Below are 25,020 nucleotides of genomic sequence, written 5' to 3' on the forward strand. Positions count from 1 at the left end.
AGAACGGAAAAACAACAGTTTCGGAAGAAGAACTCACAGAGTTCCGCAGGGTAGCATATTGGGCCCTATCATTTTCATCATTTTTCTAAATGACCTAAGTACCATATTCGATGAAACCATGGTTAGGACAGTGAATTATGCAGATGACACAAACTTCACTGTATTGGCCAAGCACGATTTAGAGTTGAGTTTACCATTTCACACTCAACTCTAACTCTAAATCGTGCTAGCCAGTGGTTTGAAGCAAACGGTTTGTGCATGAATTCTGAAAAAACAAGTGCCATCCTATTCAGGAAAGCTCATTCCGGTCCCCAAGTGCCTACCAGCATTTCACTGTCTAACTCCACATTAGAACTGACTAAATCTTGTCGCTTCCTAGGCCTCACTATTGAGGTAACCCTTGATTGGGGAGAGCACATTTCCAACCTTTGCAATCAACTGGGTATCATCTGCTACACTTTGGGAGTCCTCAATAAATATCTGGACATAACCTCACTGAGAACAATATACCAGGCAGTGTTTAGGTATGGCATCATGTTCTATGGTAGTTCATACAACCTACATAGAGTGCTGAAAATGAAGAAGAGAGCCTTCAGAATGATCTGGAGGATGAGGAGGACGGAATCATGCAGGGGAGTCTTCAGAAGGAATGGTCTTTTGACTGCTCCTGCTGTACACATCCAAGAAAGCCTGATATTTACATTCAAGAACTAGCACTACTTCGAAGAGAAAACAGTAAGTAATTACAATACGAGGACAACTGCACTAAAATATCCAAGACACAGATTAAGCCTCACTGAAAAGGGACCTGAATATAGAAATATTCCTTATTACAATAAGATAGCTCACAAACTAAGAGGAGAATGGACTCTACAACAGTTCAAGAAATTCATCTTCAAACTCCTACTTGAAATCGAACCCTACAGTGTGGAAGACACTATGGAACACAGACTATAAAGCAGAAAATCACCCTGTTTCACTTCAAGTGTTCAATGTCATGTGTACACTTTACCTGAAATAAAGCACATTATTTATTTATTTATTTATTTATTTAAATTTTTTAGTGATGTATCATAAAGAAAATTACAAATTATATCGAAACAAGTAAGATTTCATGAAGAATTATCCAAAACAGATTTGCGTTTTTCGATAGATCATACAGGATGTAAGGGAAAAAATAAACAATATTGAAGTCTTTTGAAGGCCTCGAGTCAACATATTTTGAAATTGCAACCATATTTTTGTCAAGACATGATGAATCTACAAAATGAAGGTAATAATATAGATGCATACTCGGATACATATGATTGATTGGTAATTCCCAAAAGCTATGATGAACAGCGGATACTATGATGGACGCATGATGAAAGGAGAAAGACAAAAGTTAATTTAAGTATTTTCGCATGAAGTTATATTATTCAAAATAAATGATGATTCTTATAATTAACAAATCAGGTGCAATTAAAATTTTTGTTTTGGTCTTCGAAAATAACACATACATACATACATACGTATTGATTAAACTTCTACTATCCAAAATGAATAGGTACATAGATAAAATGTATCTATATACAGGATATCTGTAAACAAATGCGAAGGACTAAGGGAGATGATTCCTTAATGAAAATAAGCGGGGCTAGTTCCTATAAATTTTTTTCCATATAGACAGCTCTTCCAAGATGCAGCCTTGGAAGGCGATGACGAGTCTACAGTTTTTAATTTTTTTTTACAGGTTCTGAAAAACACTGAGTCATAAAACTATACATATTATGAAGCACTGAGTAGATTGGTACCAGTTTCAACTTCGGCAAGCTCGCAGTTTAGGCGGTAACTTGCTATCGATTTTTTTAATGTGTCTCTCCCTTAAATTCAAAAATTTCTGTGAAAATGTTGAAATTTGAGTTATAATGCTATTGTCATAGAAGTATACGAAACTATCAGGTCGGGGGATCCAAGGTTTCGGGCCGATTCACATGAAAAAAAAAACATAATAAAATGAATTTCGTGAATACCGAGGCTGAAAACCACTATTCTCCGCTATAAAAATTTAATATTATTCCAATAATATACCGAGTTGATTAATGCTACGTTGCTATTACTATAAGGCCTGGTTGTTCAGTTCAGGATAAGGCCGAGATTTAAGATGATCCTAGATTAACCTGACAGAACTGAACTGAAATGTCAAAATCAATTTAGGATAAACTTTAATCCCGAACTGAACAACTGGGCCTATTCATGTAGAGTTTCGGATTTTGCGAGAATCTACTGCTTTTTCTTCAAAACAACAACTGCGCTGAAGGAAATGTGATTGACTGTTATCTATATCATTTACATCATTATTTGCCGAACTTCAAAGTTCTGAATGAATTAAAATCTGAACTTGAAAATATACGAGATAATTTTCGCAAGAATTTCAATGAAATCTGAAAATTTTCATCATTCTGGAGCATTCTGGTCATCAATAATTCTCGAATCATCCATTCAATAAATTCAATTTTATCCAATATAACACGCAAAACGAAATGTTATTCGAACTCGGCATCTTGAGCAAATCGTTCCTAAAAAGCCCGAATCAGGTAGAAAATTTTGAACCCTTCATATCAGCGTTAACACGTGTTTTGCAGTAAACAGATGCCGATTTCGTTTTCAACGGGCCATGTAACTAGGGTCGGCGTTGGGTGAAAGGATGAACGGTTCTTACAACAAGAAGAATTTGAATTTTCATATGACGGTGAGGGCATTCGTTTTAAAATTTTCAGAGTACAAGAAGTATACAGGGTGTTTCACGAGTAAACAGACAAATGAAAACCGTGAATAGAGGGCATTGAGCTGAGTTCAAAATCATACCATATACAAGGTGTTCCAAAACTAGTGAATCAAACGTCACACCACGATAGAGTAAACCAAATATTATCGAATGACACCAACATTAGTTCGACGAAAATGTACCGTTTCCAAAATAATCAGAATTTTATTAAAATACATAAAGTTGCCGATTTTCGAACTATTTTTCTTAATAACAGGGCCAGTTTGTGAAAAAGGATATCGATTTTAAATTATATTGAAGTTGTTTCATCTCCCCTAATTGAAATTATTTTAAGTAGTTAATCGATAACCATAACCTAAGTAAATGTAAAATAAAACAATTGTTTTTTCTACATGATTTTTAATACTCAGAATAAACAGGGGTGATAATATGGGAGAAAAACGCTATCCTTAATAACAAATTGCCTTGTGACTGAAAAGATAGTTCGAAAATCGGCAACGTTAGGTTAGGTTTTTTTAGAAACGGTACATTTTCGCTCAACTAATGTTGGTGTCATTCGATAGTATTTGATCTACTCTATCGTGGTGTGACGTTTGATTCAATAGTTTTGGGGCACCCTATATATAGGCTTCTTCGGGGTTTTTTGAAATTTCTCGAATTTCCGTTTGGCTATAACTCCTGAAATTCTGATCAAGTCGACTGAAAATTTATAATTAGCCTTGAGTTGTTAATTTCATTGAAACAGAGCATTAAAATTCGACAAAAATCTGGACCGGGCTCAGTGAGGCTTTACTTAACTTCAAACTCATAAAAACACCGTGTATGTAGTTTTTTAATCATAATCTCAACTTTTTTGTTATCTGCATTATTATTGTCTCAAAATGAATTGATTTTTGGGTTGCCCCACCTGTTGATCATGTTCTAGAAATAATTGTTTTGGTCAGACGCCTCTAAGGAATAGAGCACTTCATGAAAATGTATTTAGAAATCCTTAATTGATTTTTTTTCGAAGAATATTCTGTTGAATGTGTTCAACAATTATACCATATTCGGTCTTCAAAATACTCTTTCAGAAGGATAAAATGTTTCAAAATTGATAATATCCAAATATGGATGGAAAAACTACGCTATCTTGAAACTAAAATTTAAAACTTGATATTCAGAATGAATCTATTTTTCTATGCACAACTAGTTGTGTGAATAAAAACAAAGAAAGAAATCGCGGGGTGTCAGATCTGGAGATCTAGCAGTCCAATATTGTGGTCCTACCCTTCTAATAAAATGACCTGAAATACTGATAAATACTTTTGCTGGTGCATGAATATCATCAATGTTTCAATAACAAATTGTAATAAGACCAGAACAATCCATAGATTTCCATAGATCCAATAATGACTATAACGGAATCAGTGAAGAATTCGAAAGTGCATTTATCACACTTATTCGAAGTGCCAATCATTACCTTCACTAAAAGACCAAATGAGGTGAAAATCAGCTCGGAAAATTATTTCAGTTCCACGTTGTCCATAAAAAGCGATTCATTCGGAAGATATCGAATTATAATTATTATTTTCATGATCATGATAGCGTAGTTTTTTCTATTTTTGTTCATTATCAATAATAAAGCTTATTATCACTGTTAATGACTTATCTGAATAACCAGATATGCTATAAATATCAAAAACAAATGCAAGACATATATTGAGAACGAAAAAATTCTGTTGAACATTTCCAATTCCATTTTTAGATTTCCTCAGTTGATTGGCGATCATATTCATCCCATTAATTAATGTGAAGTAAAAGTCAATATGCAGCGCTGTTTTTTCCAGACATTTCACGATCAAACAATTATTCATTAGAAATAATCTGAAAAGGCATACCAAAGTTTCATTGATTTTGAGAAAATCAATGAAGATACCTGAAAAATTCAAAATTATGACGAGAAAAACTACAAACAGAGTGTTTTGCATGAGTTTAAATTTGAATATATCCTCAATGAGTCCGGTCCTGTGTTCGTCAACTTTTAATGTTCTGTTTTATTGAAACTTAGAAGTTTAAGCGGATAATGAATTTTTAGCCGAATCCAACTAAAATATTTGGAGTTATAGCCGAAAAAAAATTAGGGAAATTTGAATAAACTCCTCTCTATATCGGAAACGGAATGCCTAAGACACACATATGAGGTGTTTTTGAACTAAGCTCAATGCCCTCTATTCACGGTTTTCGTTTGTCCGTTTACTTGTGAAACACCCTGTGTACTGAAAAATTTCAAAAGACTCCTCGAGCAATTAAGAAATGCCATTAAATCAAGGAGTTTCTTTTGAACCGCTATGATGAAAAATGTCAATATCCAGTTATTATTATTATTTGTGATTCATCGAAAATCCCCAATATCTCGAAAACCAAGGCACTTTTGCCAAACGTAAAATATATTTATTTGAACCGCCATAGAGTACTCTACCCGCAGGCTCCATATTATCCATTCATTACGCCACACCCTGTATAATTATTATTATTATATCAATGTATTGAAAATAAACAGACATGAATACTAGGCAGTTGTTTTGTTTGAAGGTGAAGCTCCTGTTGCTTCAAACTTCTTTTAAATATTTTGACTACCATTCACGCAAGATGATTTTTGTTGAGGAATTCAACATTCTCGTAATTATCCGTTCATTTCTTCAAGAGATACCCATTCCCTACCACCTATGAGTATTCAATTCAATGCTAACACTGCATCAAATGCATTTCATCTTCGGGTTGATTTTTTTGAATTCTACAACTGATGTTACGTCTTCAGCCTTCAGCCAAAGAAAATAAACAACAGTAACTCTCCTCAAGCTACTGATTACTTCTATTTTCCATGTAAATAAATAGATTTGGTATGTCTTCAATCAGTTTGTATAAATGTCAATTATGTTCGTTACATATTTTCGACGCAATATTTTCCGAAGTGATTTGACATTGTGATGAAATACGTAATTACTGAGAGTCTCATGTAGAACGGACTGCGTAGCATTTATTTAAAACTCAAAAATGTTTTGACAAGCGTCTTAACCCAACATTTTCGTACCATACAGAGTGAAAGGTATTCAATTTCCATGGCCAATCTTGTGCTAAAATGAAAGTGAATGAAGTATAGAAGCTGAAAGTAAAACGTATATCTTTGTTGATTCATTCGGGAAAAACATTTTAATGGAGTTCCTCATATCGTGAATATAATGCCCAAAATTTAGATAACTATTTCATACCAGAACAAATTCGGTAAAATTGTCTTTGGAATTAATCTCATATGTAACGAAAAATTTCATTGTCATGTATCATTCATTTTAGGACCTATACGGTATTAAACTCCCCTATCGGACGAAGTATCGTAGACATAGCATACTTATTCAAAACTGTTGATATTCATGAAGAAAAGATAATAATTTCTGTCCAAATTCATTTACTCCGAATCCTTATCAATCAATTATTAGCGTATGAAGTTTATTAATATCAGTATCGTTCTCGAACTATTTACAGGTTTCAGTATGTGTGAATGAATCGGAAGAGCAGCTGTATATGAGTAGAATTCAAGCTGCCCTACTTTCTGTCCTCCTGAAATCTGACAACGTTGCGGGAGGTGAGAGCGCACTACTAATAAGAAATATATGCGGAGGTAGTAAGGTCTGATTCGTTTAAAGAAAAATTTTTCAATGAAAATCTTTTCCCCTCTTTAGGTACCCCTGTTATTTACCTTCCCCTCTACATATATAAGCAAAAATTATTCCAATTAAAAAACTCCTTCACCCGGAGGTCAGGTCGCCCAATGAACTGAACGGAGGTAACAACGAACTACGGGTTCATATATATATATATATATATATATATATATATATATATATATATATATATATATATATATATATATATATATATATATATATATATATATATATATATTTGTCCAATAGACGTTTCCAGTCCCGATACGTTTCTAAGGCGACCTGAGACCCACATGATCCGAATGTTTTCTTCGAGTATATATGATGAAATAACGTTAATGAGAATTATAACTCCTTAGGCACACTTAGAGGGGAAAAGAATTCCTTCATTTAAAAAAGTAGCATAATCGATAATATTTTCCAAACCCGAGACATTGCACCAACTTTACAATCCCACATATACTCCAGCGGTAAATATGGCCAACGTTCACGATCCCGGCGCTGTTGCCAGTCTGACGGGACTGGAGCCGACAATTTCGATGCATAAAATGACGCGAAAAAGTAGGTGTTATGGTAGGAATTCATATATGTGTGAGTTTGTTGAGAAAGAAGTATTGTCTCAATATTCTCATGAAGCAAATTCCTTTTTAACAGATTCTTTCCAAATTTTGATCCATTAATAACATAACCTTGAGAGGCTGTATACATAAAATGATTGTAATAAAATATGAAAAATTAATTTTTAGCTTCCTTCTGAAATCTACAAGGGGGTTCCTGAAATTCGTGCAAGTACTCCAACTATCATAAAAATGAGACAAAAATCAACAAAATTTATTGAAACACTGTTTACAAAAATCTAGAGATCTAGAGAGCGAAATATGAATTATTTTAATATTCCAGAGCCAGACTCATCACACCTAATTCAACGTGTTCAGTTTCATCATATCATCCTGTATGTCGAATTGAAAATAATTGTTTCACTTTCCAAGAAGTCCGTGCCAAGCCCAGAATTCCTCCTTTAATGTATTTTCAAAATTGAAATGAAAAACAGAAAAATCTAATTCATTCCTATAAATATCGCGTCAATGAATAAGTATGAGATGTGAAATATTCCAAAACAAACTTTAAAACGACCAGAATAATCGTAATAGCTTTCCTCGATAGGTACAATCATTTATTAATGCGAAAGACTGAAATGAAATAACACAAATAAAAATGAGAAAATTGATTACTGACGTTCAAATTCCGTTAATATTATTTTGAAAGTTTTGCGAAATGAGAACCGTTTGTTTGTACACATCTGTCACGTTGAATTCTCCGATGAGATAAAGCCTTCCGATCCATTTTGCCATTGTTTCTTAATAGATCACAAAAATTCATCATTCAATTGAATGCATTCAATTTGTTTCTCATCGTCTGGATATCCTCCTCATAAACTTCCTTCAATTTTACCCACAAAGAATTGTATAGAAGGTTCAGATCTGATAATCTATAAGGTCATGGTTCCCAGTTGGGCCTCCTGGACCAATTCATTAAATTGGATAGGTATTGTCCAGGCCATTCCTCACTTTGAAAATGTATTTCTCCGATTTTTATGCCCTGTGGCATGCCAGGAGAAATATTTTGTGGAAAGTTAATATTATACAAATGCGAAGGGCTAAGGAAGATAATTCCTCGATGAAAATAAGCAGGGGTAGTTCTTATAAATTTTTTTTGAAATGGTCCTCCCATCAAAGATACAGCCTTTGGAAGGCGATGCCGAGTTTATAGTTTTTGATTTTTTTACGGGTTCTAAAAAACACTGAGTCATAAACTATACATAATATGAAGCACTAAGTATATATTATTACTCACACAATTTTTTAGATCTCATAACTTCATTATTAAGGGTTGAACATAACAACCATTTATGATTTTCCTTCAAAAATTGTTTTCGTGGGATAGATATTCAAAAACCAAAATTCTCTTATGGATTTATATTCGATTCGGGAGAAAAAAATCGCCTGCAAAGTTTCGATACAGTCGATACTTTCTCGGAAGATATATAAAGTTACAATCAGTTCTGATTACTGTTCATTCCATTTCGTCGTAAAAGTGTTCCATAGAATGAATATTCTGAGACATTGTATGTCTATGACGGGAGATAGAGATGTTCTATGAATCTTTGTGAAGGTTAAATTACTAATTTCCGGAAGAAAATTATATCCGTAATATTTTAATTTAAAAAATCAAAATTTCCTTCGATTAATAAGCATAATTGACAACAGTACTTTTCATTTTATTTCAGATACAATAACGCAAAACTATAATAAATGTTCAGAATTAGTACCTCTCGCTAAAATATATGCATCAACTCTCTGTCTCGTAGTCCTCCGTATTCTTTCGAATATCCCGGTAGTATTTCTTATGGTTTCACACGATGATACTATTCGATCTCTGGAGTATTAAACGCATGATATTCAGTGAACTGAGCATCATCATCACTGCAGATTCTCATATAGAAAAAAGGTTTGTGATTGGCCATACAATTTGAAAAATTCAAGGTTGAATATTATCTCCAAGTTCTAAACATTCTACATACTGCATGTGGAGAGGAAACTCTTGTATACTGCGCTTTGCAATTGAATACTGTTGAAAAATTAATTTTCGACTGTCAAGGTTGAAATCTAATTGATTATTGGTTTATACAGCGTGTCCACTTTTAAAAGGGCCAAACTTCATGATGAGATCATACAAGTGATTTGGAACGAAAAATGTCATATAACACATAATCGAAATGTTATCGGTTATTCTTTAACATAACCTTTTGTTGATTTCACGAAATATTCCAAGTTTTTCTAATGGTATCAATCACACTACAGTTATCTCGTAGCCTAATTAAATTTGACCACATATCTGGAAACAGCAATAAATCTGATACATGATGAGAATTCGTGTGTACGAAAAAATTTCTTATTGCGGGCTTGATAAGGGGATGGGATGAATATCACGATTCTGAAGTGAACAAAATTAAGCCTATTTTTTCAATGGTTTTATCAATGAAAAATAATTAATTATGGATATGTTTTCTTTTCAACAAAAAATACCCCATTTAGATTGCTTCCGAATGACATATAAGCTTTTATTCTTGCTGCTAGTCTTCTTCCATTATATTTATTTATTATATAATTGTTTCCAGTAGAGGACAAGCCTATAAACTCGAAGGTTATAGGATATCCTCACTTTCAAGGTGTTCCAGGCATAAAAATCCAAAGGCGTAAGGTCGGAGCCTCTTTGTTGCCATCTTACGTTGACCCTTAACTCATGTTGAAAATGAGAAACCATGGTCGCATGGGAGTTTTCTCTTTTCCATACATGGGTTGAGGGTCAACGTGTGGTTGGCAGTCATGAGAGGTGAACTTTTCGGACGAGTAATATTTCCCGATCTGATTGATCCAAAGCATCTTGACAGACATATTGGAGAAAATGTCTGGTTTCAAATAAATGGCTGTCCAGCTCATAATAGCCGGAATGTACGGCACTAAATAAATCAATATTTTGGGGTGCAATGGATTGGATGGTTCAGTCCGGTAAGATGGCCAACAAGAAGCCCCGACCTTACGCTTTTGGATTTTTATGTCTGGAACACCTTGAAAGAAAAAGTTATCACAATATTTTGAATAGAATCTGAGTGGTGTTATTGAATTCTTTTCGTATGCAAACTAGATTATCACACGTCTGCAAAACTATAAACGTCCGATGAAGTCAGGATCTTCGCCAAAAAAAAAAAATTAATTTTAACTTTACCCTACTCTACCCTCTGCCGTCAATAGTCAAACGTTCCTCGCAGATTCCTTTTAAATCGTCTCAGTCGTCACTGAAGGTATTTAATTTCAGTTTATCGCAACAGTTGCGAAATAATTCACTAGTTACGAGAAGTAAAAATTTCAAGACATAGATGAGTTCCAGAAAATGTCAATTTAAATGTCAAAATTTGAAAAATCACTATGGTCTTTTCCAGAATTATTGACATCCCAGTAGGTTTTTAAAGTCCAGAGGCACATAACAGCGTTTCTGGTGTAGGAACCTGAAGATGGGATGCGATTAGTCATCCCGAAACCGGTAGTTCTTGTAGAATAAATTGGTGAGAGACAGTTTTTAGGTGTTTTTATTTATTTTGGTATATTATATCATCTGTTCATTTCAGCTCAAGCTAATTCAAATATCTATATTAAACTCATATTAGGTATCACATCACTCTGTAAATTAACTTGTACCTATAGGCGAAAACCAATCGTGTAACTGAAAGTCCTCTGAATTGATAATGATTTTTATGTGTATTTTTATAAATGATTAAATTGAAAGTTTGACTGAGGAATACCCTTCCACCTCCTGAACTGAAAATTTCCAATTGTTAGTTCGGGATACTCGAGTAATTTCCAATATTTCATCTCTATGATTCAAACAAAAATGAAGTTGCTGAAGAATACTTGTACCAGAGATAGAGTTTTCAAGAATAGTTTTTCAAGAATATAAGGACTTCATACTGAAAAAAACCTTTTTATCACTGTGGTAGGAGTAAAAAATCTCCATTGCTTTTGTATATTGATCTTCTGAAAAATTTCTGGAAAAGAGCTCCTGTCAAGTCAACCAAATATAACTACAATGATGTTCAGGAAATTCGTAAATTCGTAAACACGACAGAGGGTCAAGTAGGGTGTGGTGAAAATACAATTTTTGTGCATAGGATCATAAACGTGCCAGTGCTCCTGAAATTAGGCCGACTCACTTCACTTAATCGGGCTTGTATAAGTTTCCATACGTGTGCTATTATAGTTCGTATACGAAAAGAATCCAATAACACCACTTCAATTCAATTCAAAATATTGTCATTGAATATTTCTCATGACGACTGTTCATCATACCGGGATCGTATAAGTTTTCTTATAGTACATTTGAGGTGTATAAATCGAAAAGATGACAAAATAAATTCTCAAGCTTTTCAACTGCAGCGTTGCCAAATTTTCGGACTAGATGCGTCGGTCAACTATGCGGATTATATACATCAAGTTCATGTCGCTCGAAGCGCCCTCGCACTGGCCAAACCCTGAAGTTTTCTGTATATAATAAGGAGTATAACCGACTTTTCAGACCCACCTGAAAATTCACCCCTAGCATCCCCTAACCCCCCTTATAACGATTCTATGGTCGAACGTTACCAGACCCGGAGCCGGGTCTGACAACGTCACTTTTGGACTGAAAAGTCGGTCGAGTATACCGTTTTGGGTCTGTATATGCGGTCGAACAAATCTATATATATATATATATATATATATATATATATATATATATATATATATATATATATATATATATATATATATATATATATATATATATATATATATATATATATATATATATATATATATATATATATATATATATATATATATATATATATATATATATATATATATATATATATATATAAGAATCTATATCAATAACGGGTTATTGGATGAGAAAGGACTGCAATTATGTGAAACTCATCTATTCATCGTCGACGTTTCGGCTCATGTCTGAGCCTTCTTCAGGACTCTACAAGGTAATAATAATATGTTATAATACAATGTATAACACATCAACATGAGACTTACTGAATAGTCGAGGTTAAAATTATTTCTAGCATCAAAACAAGTCAACAAGTAGTCAGCAGAAGGCAACATATATCACAACAGGTGAAAAGCCATATGAATAGAATTGTTAGGCACCAAAAGTCAGTATATTCTAAAATCAAATTTCTTAAATTTCAGAAAGAAGTACGAAAATTGCACATATGCAACGTTGGTGGAAACAATACAATTGAGGTTACATCACAGAACACATGATACAATACATGAATAATTCTTTTTCTTTGTATATCAACCAGAATCAACTGACACATCTCGGACAACATTATTATGTCTGTATGTAAATAAAAAGGAATATATATTACTGATATTTTCAATGTCCTTTCTAGAATTCATCACATTTTTGGTTCCTTTAATATGAAACATTTCTAAGAACGATCGCTTGTTTAAATTCCTTTCGAACTCCAATATCTTAGTCGAGTTATAATCCATTACATGTTTGGTTTTTCTACAGTGCTCAGCAAGAGCACAAATTTTTTTGGGATTTTTTATGTCGCTTTTGTGTTGAGTAAGTCTCTTCTTAACTTGTTGGGAGGTTTGGCCTATGTAGCCTAAATTACATGACAAGCATGGAACATGATACACAACTCCCCTCATCTTCATTTTATCAATCCTATCCTTAACAGTAGAATAAAGACCGGCTATACTAAATTGATTCTTTACTGCTATTTTTAAACTAGGTTCCTTTAACAGATTGATCAACTTATGAGTAACATCAGGTATAGCTGGTAAAGATGCATAAGTAATCGGTGTTGAGACTTCGAGTTGAGATCCGTTTCCACCACCTCTTGCATCACCCAAACTTTGTGACATATCACCCGATTGCAATCGTGCAGATGTATTAAAAATTAATTTGCTGCACATTGCTCTAGGATATCCGTTCTTTACAATTAAATCATAAAAGATTTTCAAATTCTTCATTAGGATAGCCGGTCTTTATTCTACTGTTAAGGATAGGATTGATAAAATGAAGATGAGGGGAGTTGTGTATCATGTTCCATGCTTGTCATGTAATTTAGGCTACATAGGCCAAACCTCCCAACAAGTTAAGAAGAGACTTACTCAACACAAAAGCGACATAAAAAATCCCAAAAAAATTTGTGCTCTTGCTGAGCACTGTAGAAAAACCAAACATGTAATGGATTATAACTCGACTAAGATATTGGAGTTCGAAAGGAATTTAAACAAGCGATCGTTCTTAGAAATGTTTCATATTAAAGGAACCAAAAATGTGATGAATTCTAGAAAGGACATTGAAAATATCAGTAATATATATTCCTTTTTATTTACATACAGACATAATAATGTTGTCCGAGATGTGTCAGTTGATTCTGGTTGATATACAAAGAAAAAGAATTATTCATGTATTGTATCATGTGTTCTGTGATGTAACCTCAATTGTATTGTTTCCACCAACGTTGCATATGTGCAATTTTCGTACTTCTTTCTGAAATTTAAGAAATTTGATTTTAGAATATACTGACTTTTGGTGCCTAACAATTCTATTCATATGGCTTTTCACCTGTTGTGATATATGTTGCCTTCTGCTGACTACTTGTTGACTTGTTTTGATGCTAGAAATAATTTTAACCTCGACTATTCAGTAAGTCTCATGTTGATGTGTTATACATTGTATTATAACATATTATTATTACCTTGTAGAGTCCTGAAGAAGGCTCAGACATGAGCCGAAACGTCGACGATGAATAGATGAGTTTCACATAATTGCAGTCCTTTCTCATCCAATAACCCGTTATTGATATAGATTCATAATAAGAGTTGGAGTTACCGATTTGTGTATGTATATATATATATATATATATATATATATATATATATATATATATATATATATATATATATATATATATATATATATAAATATCAAAATTCACTCCAAACTATAATGATGTAATCTGACTAACGGGATTGTTGGAAATGAAAGGGCTGATTCTGAATACTACATTTATTCTTAGTATTCAGAATCAGCCCTTTCATTTCCAACAATCCCGTTAGTCAGATTACAACATATATATATATATATATATATATATATATATATATATATATATATATATATATATATATATATATATATATATATATATATATATATATATATATATATATATATATATATATATATATATATATATATATATATATATATATATATATATATATATATATATATATATATATATCATTAATTAGATTTGTCAGGATTGGACGAACAACTTAAGATTAAAATCATGAAAATTATAAACGAGTTCAATCGAAACCTGAAGCAGTCACCACAGGTAGATTGAAAATTCAATTGAAGGATGATAATCCTATTGCTTTTCGTGCTAGAAATTTATCCTATCAGGAACGACTGAGAGTTAAAGAAATAATCAAAAAACAACTAGAATCTGGCATCATTCCCAGCGAGCACAAACATCCCTGGGATGTTTTGGGATGTTTCGAAAATGTTGGCATGAGGATGTTTCTTTGAAACGTAATATGCACTTCCCAAAGAGGTCTCCAAAGGCTATTGGAAATCTTTATTTGTTCTGTTCTGTGCCATCTGTGGCATTTCTTCGTCTACCTACTGAGAGGTACTGTCGTGTTGAAAATAATGTAAACGTGTGGATATCCTCTCTTGGAGTCGCATAGTTTGCCTTGGGAGGTTTATTCCAAATAAACAATATACAATTCACCTATTTCATTTTGCCGCCATTTTCACTTTCTTCGTAGTTTGGACTGTGGACTGTTCGGAGTTAAAAGTTGATTGGTGATTTGTATAATATTAACTACTTCTGTGTTGGTTTTGATTGTGAATTTAGGATCGATCTCTTCATAGTAACCAAATACAATTAATAAGTAAGTATTACATGAATCAAATGTATAGTATAATGTCCAGAAACATACATATAACCTCAAAAGAATCCACGCTGCGTGGTTAATATTATTTGTGTATTTGGGACTAGGTATAAGAGATCATTGTATTTTGGTTGGAATAATCGAATGGTATATGGAAGGTTATTATAATTATTCAAGAAATAACTTTATAATGTTTGAAGCCATATCATCGAGGATTTCAACATATTTCGATAATCTATCTCTGCCGTTGATAATTCCCAGAATATTTTGTAAGATTACTCTTCCGGCGATGATAATAATCATTCATCACTTGTGAATCAAAAAATAATTCAAATTGTCCCAGAAAAGTTCTTGTTTTTGAAAACTCCTTTAAATTGTTCCATCTTTGAATACCAGTACAAATAATTAAATAAATAAAATCGTTTCGCAAATCAACCCGGTCAGGAGCTATATACAACTCAAATCTTCCAGATCCTTTCATGCAGCTATTTTCTCTGTTATTTTAATTGGAAAAAATCATCTTAACCTTCATATATTTTGTGAATTAATTGTTTGAATTGTTTTTATTTTGTAGATGTGATCCATAAAAAATTCCAAATCACTAGGAAAGTATTCGAACTCTATGCCAAAGATTGGTTTAGGCATATTAGGCAGAGGAGGAGGGACGATAAAATGAAGGGAAAATAAATTTTTCATAAATTTTTTTCCCTTTCGGTACATCTAAAATTATAATCAGTTTGTTTTCTATTATTTCTGTTTTTTTTATGTTAAATGTGATATTTCTTTTTGGTTATTTATGTTTGTTTTATTGAATGTGATATATTTTTTTGTTTATTCTCCCTTTCTGTAGTATAATATTTATCAATTGTTTTTTTTGTTCAATTTTTTATGTGAAATGTGATTTCTTTTCCTTTTGTACCTGTTGAAGTATCATTAAAATATTTTTATTCTTATATAGTATTCTGTATTTCATTTAAAAACTTTGTAGTTCATTTAAAATAGAATGTGGTATCCTCAAACATTCAAATGAAAGAAAAAAGGCCTCACAACAGAATTTCATATAAAGTCTTACAAACAGCGATTTCGTGTGCGCAAAGCGCTTTAGAAATGTTCTATTGTGTACATGAAAAGGCTATCAAAAAAATCTTCTGAGTAGTTCTTTTTGTGACATCCCAGGGACATCCATATAATAGCCGCCTGCGGCGGACATTGGCTGTTCTATAAAAGTTCTATTCATGTATGAACAGAACATCGCAGTGGATGTTCAATGTCTCGAAATCTCTTACTTTTAACATCTCTGAGATGTTTTTGTGTTCGCTGGGTTAGTCCTAGCGAATCAAATTATGCAAGTCCCATTGTGCTAGTTAGGAAACGTAATGGTGAGATACGATTGTGCGTAGACTATAGAGAATTGAACAAAAAGGTCCTTCGAATTAATTATCCTTTGCCGAGAATTCAAAATCAAATAGACCTATTAGCAAACGCCAAATATTATTCGAAGCTCGATATGAAGTCAGGTTTCCACCAAATTGAAATTGAAGAAAGTTCAAAACACACACAGCCTTCATAACCCCTGATGGACTTTATGAGTATAATAGAATGCCCTTTGGTTTTATTAATTCGCCACCATGTTACCAATCAGCTATTGATAAAGCTCTAGGAGACTATAAAGACATAATTGCTTTAGTTTATGTCGATGATGTACTTTGCCCCTGTGAAAATATTGAAGAAGGTCTCGACAATCTGAAGAAAATTATAACTCGATTATCTCAATGCGGATTCACTTTAAATTATGAAAAATGTGAATTCTTCAAAATATCGATAGAATTTCTAGGCGTAGTAATAGAAAAAGGAACTGTAAAACCTAGTCCGAGTAAAATAGAATCTCTCAAAAATACCCCTCAACCAGTGGATGTGAAAGGTGTACGACAATTTTTGGGTCTTGCTAGTTATTTTAGAAGGTTTATAAAAAATTTTGCCACACTCACCGCTCCAATTTCTTCTCTACTAAGAAAAAGCTCTGAGTTTAAATGGACTGAGCAATGTAAAAATATCCGCTCAGAAGTTATAACACGACTCACGCAAAAACCAATACTAAGGATCTTCAATCCTGATTGGGAAACTGAACTTCATACAGATGCTAGCGCTGTTGGAATTGGAGGAATTTTAATGCAAACAGATTCGGAGAAAAAAAACACACCCGGTAGCCTATTTTAGTCGAAAAACAACTCTTGTAGAATCTAAATATCACTCGTATCTTGAAACGCTGGCCATTGTAGCGGCCACTAGCTATTTTCGAAATTACTTGTATGGCATTAAATTTAAAATTTTTACCGATTGTAATTCCGTAAGAGCCACAGCCCTAAAGAAGGAATTGCTTCCAAGAGTAGCTCGTTGGTGGATTCGGTTGCAGGACTTTGATTTTGAGATAGAATATCGTCCTGGTGAAAAAATGAAGCAAGTTGATTATCTTAGTAAAAATGTTCCCTGTGAGAACAACATACTGGCGCTCTGTAATGTTACAGGTTCTCCGCAATCTATCAGAGAATGGCAAAAGGCAGACCCCTTCTGCATAGGACTACTAGATGGAAGTTTACATGAAGAGGAATTCTCAGTACAAGACGGAACCGTTTATTGGAGGGCAAGGAGAACTGATCCAGCCAGATGTTTTGTTCCAAAGTTGGCGAGACTGGAGATCATGAAGCTGTACCATGACGAGTCTTCCCATATAGGATTTGAGAAGATGATTGCCAAAATGAAAGAAGATTTGATTTGGCCATGACTGAGTAAGACCGTTCGCAAATATGTACGAAGCTGCCGGTCCTGCACAGTTGGCAAATCTCATACTGGCAAAAGAGCTGGCTTTTGTCAACTTACTGATGTCCCAATTGAAAAATTGGATACGTGGCACATAGATCACGCAGGACCATTAGTGAAATCTTTTGGATGCACCCAGATCTTAGTAATTGTCGATGGTTCCACACGATTCATCAAACTATGCCCGTTGAAGCAAAGAACTACGGAAGAAAGTATAAAAGGTCTACAGAAGGCATTTGCAGAATTGGGAAAACCGAAGAGAATAATAGCAGACAGAGGAACTGCATTCATATCATCGAAATTCAAGCAATTTCTTGAGACAGAAGGTGTAAAATTGCATTTCATCGCCACAGGACTACCACGAGGAAACGGAAAAGTCGAACGAGTTATGAGAACTGTTTTCAATGCATTGAGGTGCATTCTTAACGAAAAGGAAGAGAAATTATGGTTCCAAGCCCTACCGAAAGTCGAAGATGACTTGAATAATACAGTTAATAAATCGACAGGGTATGCCCCAGCTGTTTTGATGAAAAACGCGAATAAACGATTAATAGCTACCATGAACCTATTAAGCGATATAGTAGTAAAGCCAATAGAAGTCAATAAAGAAGCTCTTAGGGAGAAGCTCAATGTTGCAACCAAGCATACAAAGAGGAAATTCGATGAAACCCGAAAAGCTAGTTACCCGTTTGAAGTTAACCAAAAAGTTGTAATGGAAGTGACACAACTATCTAATGAAGGAAAGTTGAAGCCAAAATTTATTGGCCCTTTTGAAATCAAGGCTGTCTTACCGAATGATCGATATGTACTGAAAAGGATAGGCGGCCAGAATAGAACGACCACGGCAGGCCAGGAACAATTAAGAATTTGGCCTGAAGATTCTTGTGAATTGTGAAATTTTCAATGTGACAGTGTATCTAACAGAAACTGTGAAAATGTTAACTGTTTAATGTTTGTATCTATCATTGCACTACAAAAGCTTATACTGTTTTATACGATTTGAGTTGAATTAATATGCTCAGAACTTAATAGCCTTGAGATATTAGCTTCTTTAAATGGTTTTCATGTCATTGCGAAGACCAGGGAGGTTCGCTTATTTTTGTTTTCTGGTGTAACAGGTGTTACAGTTTATCGTTTTTAGTTTTGCTTTTATTTTATCTGAACCGTAGTATTGACACGCATGCCCGTGACTTAGGCGAAGTCCTGTGTGGTATACCTCTGAGCAATGCTATGGTAGATCATGATAATTCACACTTTATTGTTTTTGGTTTCGCTTTTATTTTATCTGAACTGTAGTATTGACACGCATGCCCGTGACTTAGGCGAAGTCCTGTGTGGTATACCTCTGAGCAATGCTATAGTCTGATAGGAGTTTCTTTTGGTTAGCAAGGTTTGATTTTATTTCATTCTTGGCTATTCAGTTCTAATTTACATTCAACTTATGAGCATGTAAGCGGTGGTGGTTTTTTCTCGCTTGGCTCTTTTTTCCACCTATAATAATGCCACAGCGCGAGCCAGCGCATCGAACAGAGCCATGTACTCAAGATTAAACTGTTTTATTTTTACAAATTCTCTTTAACAAAGTTGTTTGTTATTAAGATAAGCGAAACGAGGACGTTTCAATGGTCAGTATGGCCGTGTTAGCAAATGTTAATTTTGATCCCCTTTATAATATAATGATAATGTCCGATGATGAATGTCAAAGGAAGAATAAGAGTATAGAACCCATGCTCTGTGCTTCTATGTAACCTGCTTTCTCTATGCATAGGTCTAAGACAGAATTACCCGAGCTTCCTTGCCGAGTGGTACGCTTTTAACCTGATCCTTTGTTAGAGCACCGCCACGTGCGAGATAACCGTCGGCCATTTTACTTTGTAAATAAAAGCTTTCGCCCACGATACAACTTGCGTTTTTATTATATAAATATATATATATATATATATATAAATATATATATATAAGGTAAAGTAAGTATCGGGAAAGTAGTCAGAGAAGGAAATTCTTTGTTCCGTTTACTCAAGCTTTCGTTTAGTTTGCTGTGTTAGGAAATTTTGGGTAGGCATGGAGACATGAAAAAAAGATATAGATTGTCAGTCAGAATAAATTTGAGAAAAGTCACTTATTTTAGTTGAGCATTGAAATTCATTTTCGAGTTGCGATTCCGTTAATGTGAATAACAAATTGATTTATAATATAAAATAAAAGTATAATAAACCCCTTGTTATGGTTTAAGTTTTCTAAAAATAATTTCGTTTAGTTTGCTGTCTTAGGAAATTTTGGGTAGGCATGGAGATTTAAAAAAAAAGATATGGAATTGTCAGTCAGAATATTTTCGAGAAAAGTCACTTATTTTATAGTTGAGAATTGAATAGTTTTTTAAGTTGCGATTTCGTTGATTTGAATTACAAATTAATTTATAATAAAAAAATAAAAGGTAATAAAACGGATTTTAACAAAATGGCGCAACCAGCGTGTGGCAATTTGAGTGATAGGAAAACTCAAAATATGGAATCCAGAAACAGGAGTGTAGCTGGAGCTCAAGAAAGCAATAATTCCATTATACTGCATTTTATTTTGAAGATGAGAGAATATATGAACCAGAAATTCGATGAACTTTCTAAGAAATTTGATGAGCATTCCAACAAAGTGGATGAACAATTTGGGAAATTTGGTCGAAGTGGTATGGAAATAGAAAGAAAAATTAAAGAGTGTGCAGAGAGCATGGAAAGAAAAAAGGGAACAAATGCAATATCAATGGAACAATCAGCAGATAGACGAAATCAGGAGGAATTAGATTTCACAGAATATTATATTCGAAAAGAAGTACAGGAACAACTGGATGATGACATGAATGAAATAGAGGAGAATGATGAAACACAAAATGAAACATCAGAAGGAGTCATGTACAAAGAAAATTCTACGTCAGGAATAATCAAGTTAGGGGATAAAAAATGGAATTTCAATGGAAAAGTAAAAGCAAAATTCACTGTCCTGTTGTGGAATTATACAAGGAACAGAAAATGGGTGAATATCATCCAAAGAGTGAGAGAGGGAGTGGAATGGATTGGAGAGAGTGATTTAAGGAGAAAAAATAGAAAAAAAATGGAGAAATCATAAAATGTTCAAGAAAAAAGATTTAGGTTAATAATTAATGAATTTTTTTTTGGTGTGTGTATAATACAATTTGTTAAATTTAAAATGTTCATTCCCAAAATTTTCAATTTGGGGAATAAATATTTTAATTTTGGGGATTTTGTTATGGTTTAAGTTTTCTAAAAATAATTTCGTTTAGTTTGCTGTCTTAGGAAATTTTGGGTAGGCATGGAGATTTAAAAAAAAGATATGGAATTGTCAGTCAGAATATTTTCGAGAAAAGTCACTTATTTTATAGTTGAGAATTGAATAGTTTTTTAAGTTGCGATTTCGTTGATTTGAATTACAAATTAATTTATAATAAAAAAATAAAAGGTAATAAAACGGATCTTAACAAAATGTCGCAACCAACGTGTGGCAATTTGAGTGATAGGAAAACTCAAAATATGGAATCCAGAAACAGGAATGTAGCTGGAGCTCAAGAAAGCAATAATTCCATTATACTGCATTTTATTTTGAAGATGAGAGAATATATGAACCAGAAATTCGATGAACTTTCTAAGAAATTTGATGAGCATTCCAACAAAGTGGATGAACAATTTGGGAAATTTGGTCGAAGTGGTATGGAAATAGAAAGAAAAATTAAAGAGTGTGCAGAGAGCATGGAAAGAAAAAAGGGAACAAATGCAATATCAATGGAACAATCAGCAGATAGACGAAATCAGGAGGAATTAGATTTCACAGAATATTATATTCGAAAAGAAGTACAGGAACAACTGGATGATGACATGAATGAAATAGAGGAGAATGATGAAACACAAAATGAAACATCAGAAGGAGTCATGTACAAAGAAAATTCTACGTCAGGAATAATCAAGTTCGGGGATAAAAAATGGAGTATTTTTGAGTGCTCAATTCAGAAAAAATGAAGAAATCTAAAAAAAATTCAAAATGGTGAAAACCTTCATGTAGGAACCTTTAACATAATTAGAAAAAAACTGGTTGGGCTTTGAGGCCCAAAATTTTTGAATTGAGCTGCCGAAAAATATTACCATCTGTAATGTTTCAACAGCTCAATTCAAAAATTTTGGTCCCCAAAGCTCAACCAGTTGTTTGTTTAATTATGTTAGAGGTTCCTACGAGATATTTGGACCGATGCTGTAAAGAAACAGTTTGATATTTTTCGATTCGGTTTCCATATTCGTGTTAGGTATAAAAGGAAGTACAATCGGAAAAAGTTTCAACAATTTCGGGTGGAATTTTTTTTCGCTCGAGACATGTGAAGAAAGAGTTGCGTTCGATTCATGAAAAAATTTCTTCACAGGAATTGTTCTAAAATTGTGTCCATTCATAAAATGAAATTCAATTTGGCAACCGAAAAAAAAATCACGAACTTTGAAGGTTTTCCGCCATTTTGATTTTTTTTAGAATTCTTCATCTTTTCTGAATTGAGCACTCAAAAATACTCCGATGTGACCAGAAACCATTACTTTGTGGTTTATACCTAACTGACCACACTCATTAGAATATTGCTCAAATACGATGTTGAACACCCTGTATCTCGCTTATGCGTCGAAAACGGGGTATATGTCATAAGGCAAAAATGATTCTGTCGCTGTCATTTACCCACCATATATGTTTGTCCAGTTTATGATGAAACACCCTGTATATTGTATATGTATTTCTCGTTTTTCTTTAATATTTTCGAGAATTCTAATGTAATTGATTAATTGAGAGAGAAGAGAGTATCAGACTGGTTAAGAAATTATAGAACCAAGTCCAAAAAACTAAAGTTGTCATTTTCAAATCCCAAATGTCAAAGTTGAAAAAAATTGGTACGCAATTAAATGGACGATTGTATGCTGATTAATATTGTTTTAAAAAATTACATCGAAAATATCATTTGTAATAGTTATAGAAATCTCAATTTCTGTAAGTTTCGTGTTGTCTATATTATTTCATCATTGTATTGACTGAAAAAACCTTTGTAGTAGCCCTGAGGATGGGATAAAATAATCCGAAAGCTTGGCAAGAGGAAAAAGATATTTTTTTTTACTAACAGAGATCGAAACCCTTAGGAAAGCGAAGAGTATAAATATACAGGTTGTATGTGAACAGGTTGATGTATATAAACAAATGCAAGAGGAATCAAGGAGATGATTCCTCGATGAAAATAAGCAGGGGTAGTTCCTATAAATTTTTTTTCTAAAACGACCTCCCTTCCAAGATGCAGCCTTTGGAAGGCGATGGCGAGTTGACAGTTTTTAATATTTTTTACGCATTCTAGAAAACACTGCGTCATAAAACATACATGCATAATATAAAGCACTAAGTAGATGGTACTCACACACTTTTTTCAGATCTCATAACTTTATTATTATGGGTTGAAAATAACACCGATCATTTATATTCATATAGAATTTGTCAAAAAGACATTTTGCATTTTTTTCTGCCTACCAAGAGACAGATGAACAGAGTAGGTACAATGGACTAACTGGTTAGTTCCAAAGCATGCAATATAGCAATAATAAAAGGATATACAAGAACATTTTCAATGGAGAGATCCTAATTGGAGATGTAGAATACTCACCTCGGAAAAAACAGCCTTTTCTTTTCTAAGTAATCGTTCAATCCTTTCTGAATTTCATCCAATAGACGATTGTTTTCTCTTAAAATGATCAATAAGCTCTTGTAATCTGTAGCTACGAGTACTCTAGTATCTTGAATTGTATTCGCCATCACGGCTCTCCACATCTTGTCCACAGTCTTGAAATTTCTTGCTTCAGTTGGCATTTGTCTCATTATATCTTCCGAACTGAATATGGGCTCCAAGTACATCCACGTCGCTTGATTCTACGATAATAATTATATTAAAGAAAGCCATATGCGATTTTGATTGCAGAACAATTTGTTTAACTAGATATAGACGGCAAAACTGATGGCGGATAATATTTTTCTGATGGTAAAAAAACGAACCGGATCGCACGAAGATCTACCCAACTAGTTTCATGTAAAAATGAACAATATATCAAAAACAATTCGATGCAAAGAAGTTGCCCTGATGGAAGACGAACTGAATATCCTCTCACGATCAGGCTCCAGATAAGATAATATTTCTTAATAAACTTTTTAGAGTTTTCACTCAGACGTCTGATGCAGGAGTCTGATATAGACTTCGAAACGTTACAATATAAAATTATAATTTCAACGTTCTTTATTTTCAGTTCATTGTCAAGCAACAATTTTTTCTAGTTGATTTGCTCCTGACCAATAAGTGCAAGAATTTACGCAGGAACAAATCGTTTATTTCATTTTTGAATTGATTTTGTTTCAGAGATTGGGAGTGAAAACCCTAAAAAGTTTATTGAGAAATGCAGAATCCTCCCAGAATAAATTTCAATCGATATCTGAATATAATAATGAAGAATGATCACGCCTAAACGGGGAGGCAATGAATAAAATAATAAGGATAAATTCAGATGCATACCACCCGACGATATGAATATCGACAAGAGTTACGATATGAATTGAACTAGCCAATTTGCCATCGTCAAGGCCCCAAATGGAGTACGCTCCACCGAAGAAAAGCAGATGCTGACCATGGTTTCGGCCTCATTTGGCCTCATCAGAGCAACATAGCATTTTTCTACGGTGGAGAACGTTTGGAATTGATGGAACTTTATTCAATATTGGCATGTTCTACTAGGTAATATACATTTACCCAGAGCGCCACCCAATATGAAACGGTGTCCGATTCAATCCCCTCCAGATAGAAACCAAGACGAAGATAATTGCATATGTCCCATATTTTCCCTAATTCAGTACGCCGATTCGCTTTGCGAACGTCAGACGTATGACGAATTGAGAAGTCTGGAAACGCATTCAGATCAGGGCACATATATATATATATATCAGGGATATATATATATATATATATTCTATCCCTGATATATATATATATATATATATATATATATATATTCAGTTTATTAGTTAAGGGTATAACGACTAATTTGATGGGAGAATTTTTAAGTCAAACTCTTCATTCTATGCCAAGCTTTCGAATATTTATTTTATTCTTCATCAGGGCTTCTGATATACAAAC

At 33.4% G+C, this 25,020-nt stretch overlaps 1 protein-coding gene across 1 annotated transcript in view; it reads right to left on the reverse strand.

Annotated features, from left to right (window-relative positions):
* Positions 1 to 25,020, reverse strand: part of LOC123316425 (dynein axonemal heavy chain 3) — a 2,043,583-nt gene that overhangs the window by 1,506,666 nt on the left and 511,897 nt on the right. The window contains exon 16 of the mRNA XM_044902499.1: positions 23,506 to 23,768. Coding sequence (XP_044758434.1) covers positions 23,506 to 23,768 — 263 coding nt within the window. The remainder of the gene's footprint in view (positions 1 to 23,505; positions 23,769 to 25,020) is intronic.

This window comes from Coccinella septempunctata, chromosome 7, assembly GCF_907165205.1.
Source record: "Coccinella septempunctata chromosome 7, icCocSept1.1, whole genome shotgun sequence".
NCBI classification, from domain to species: Eukaryota; Metazoa; Arthropoda; class Insecta; order Coleoptera; family Coccinellidae; genus Coccinella; species Coccinella septempunctata.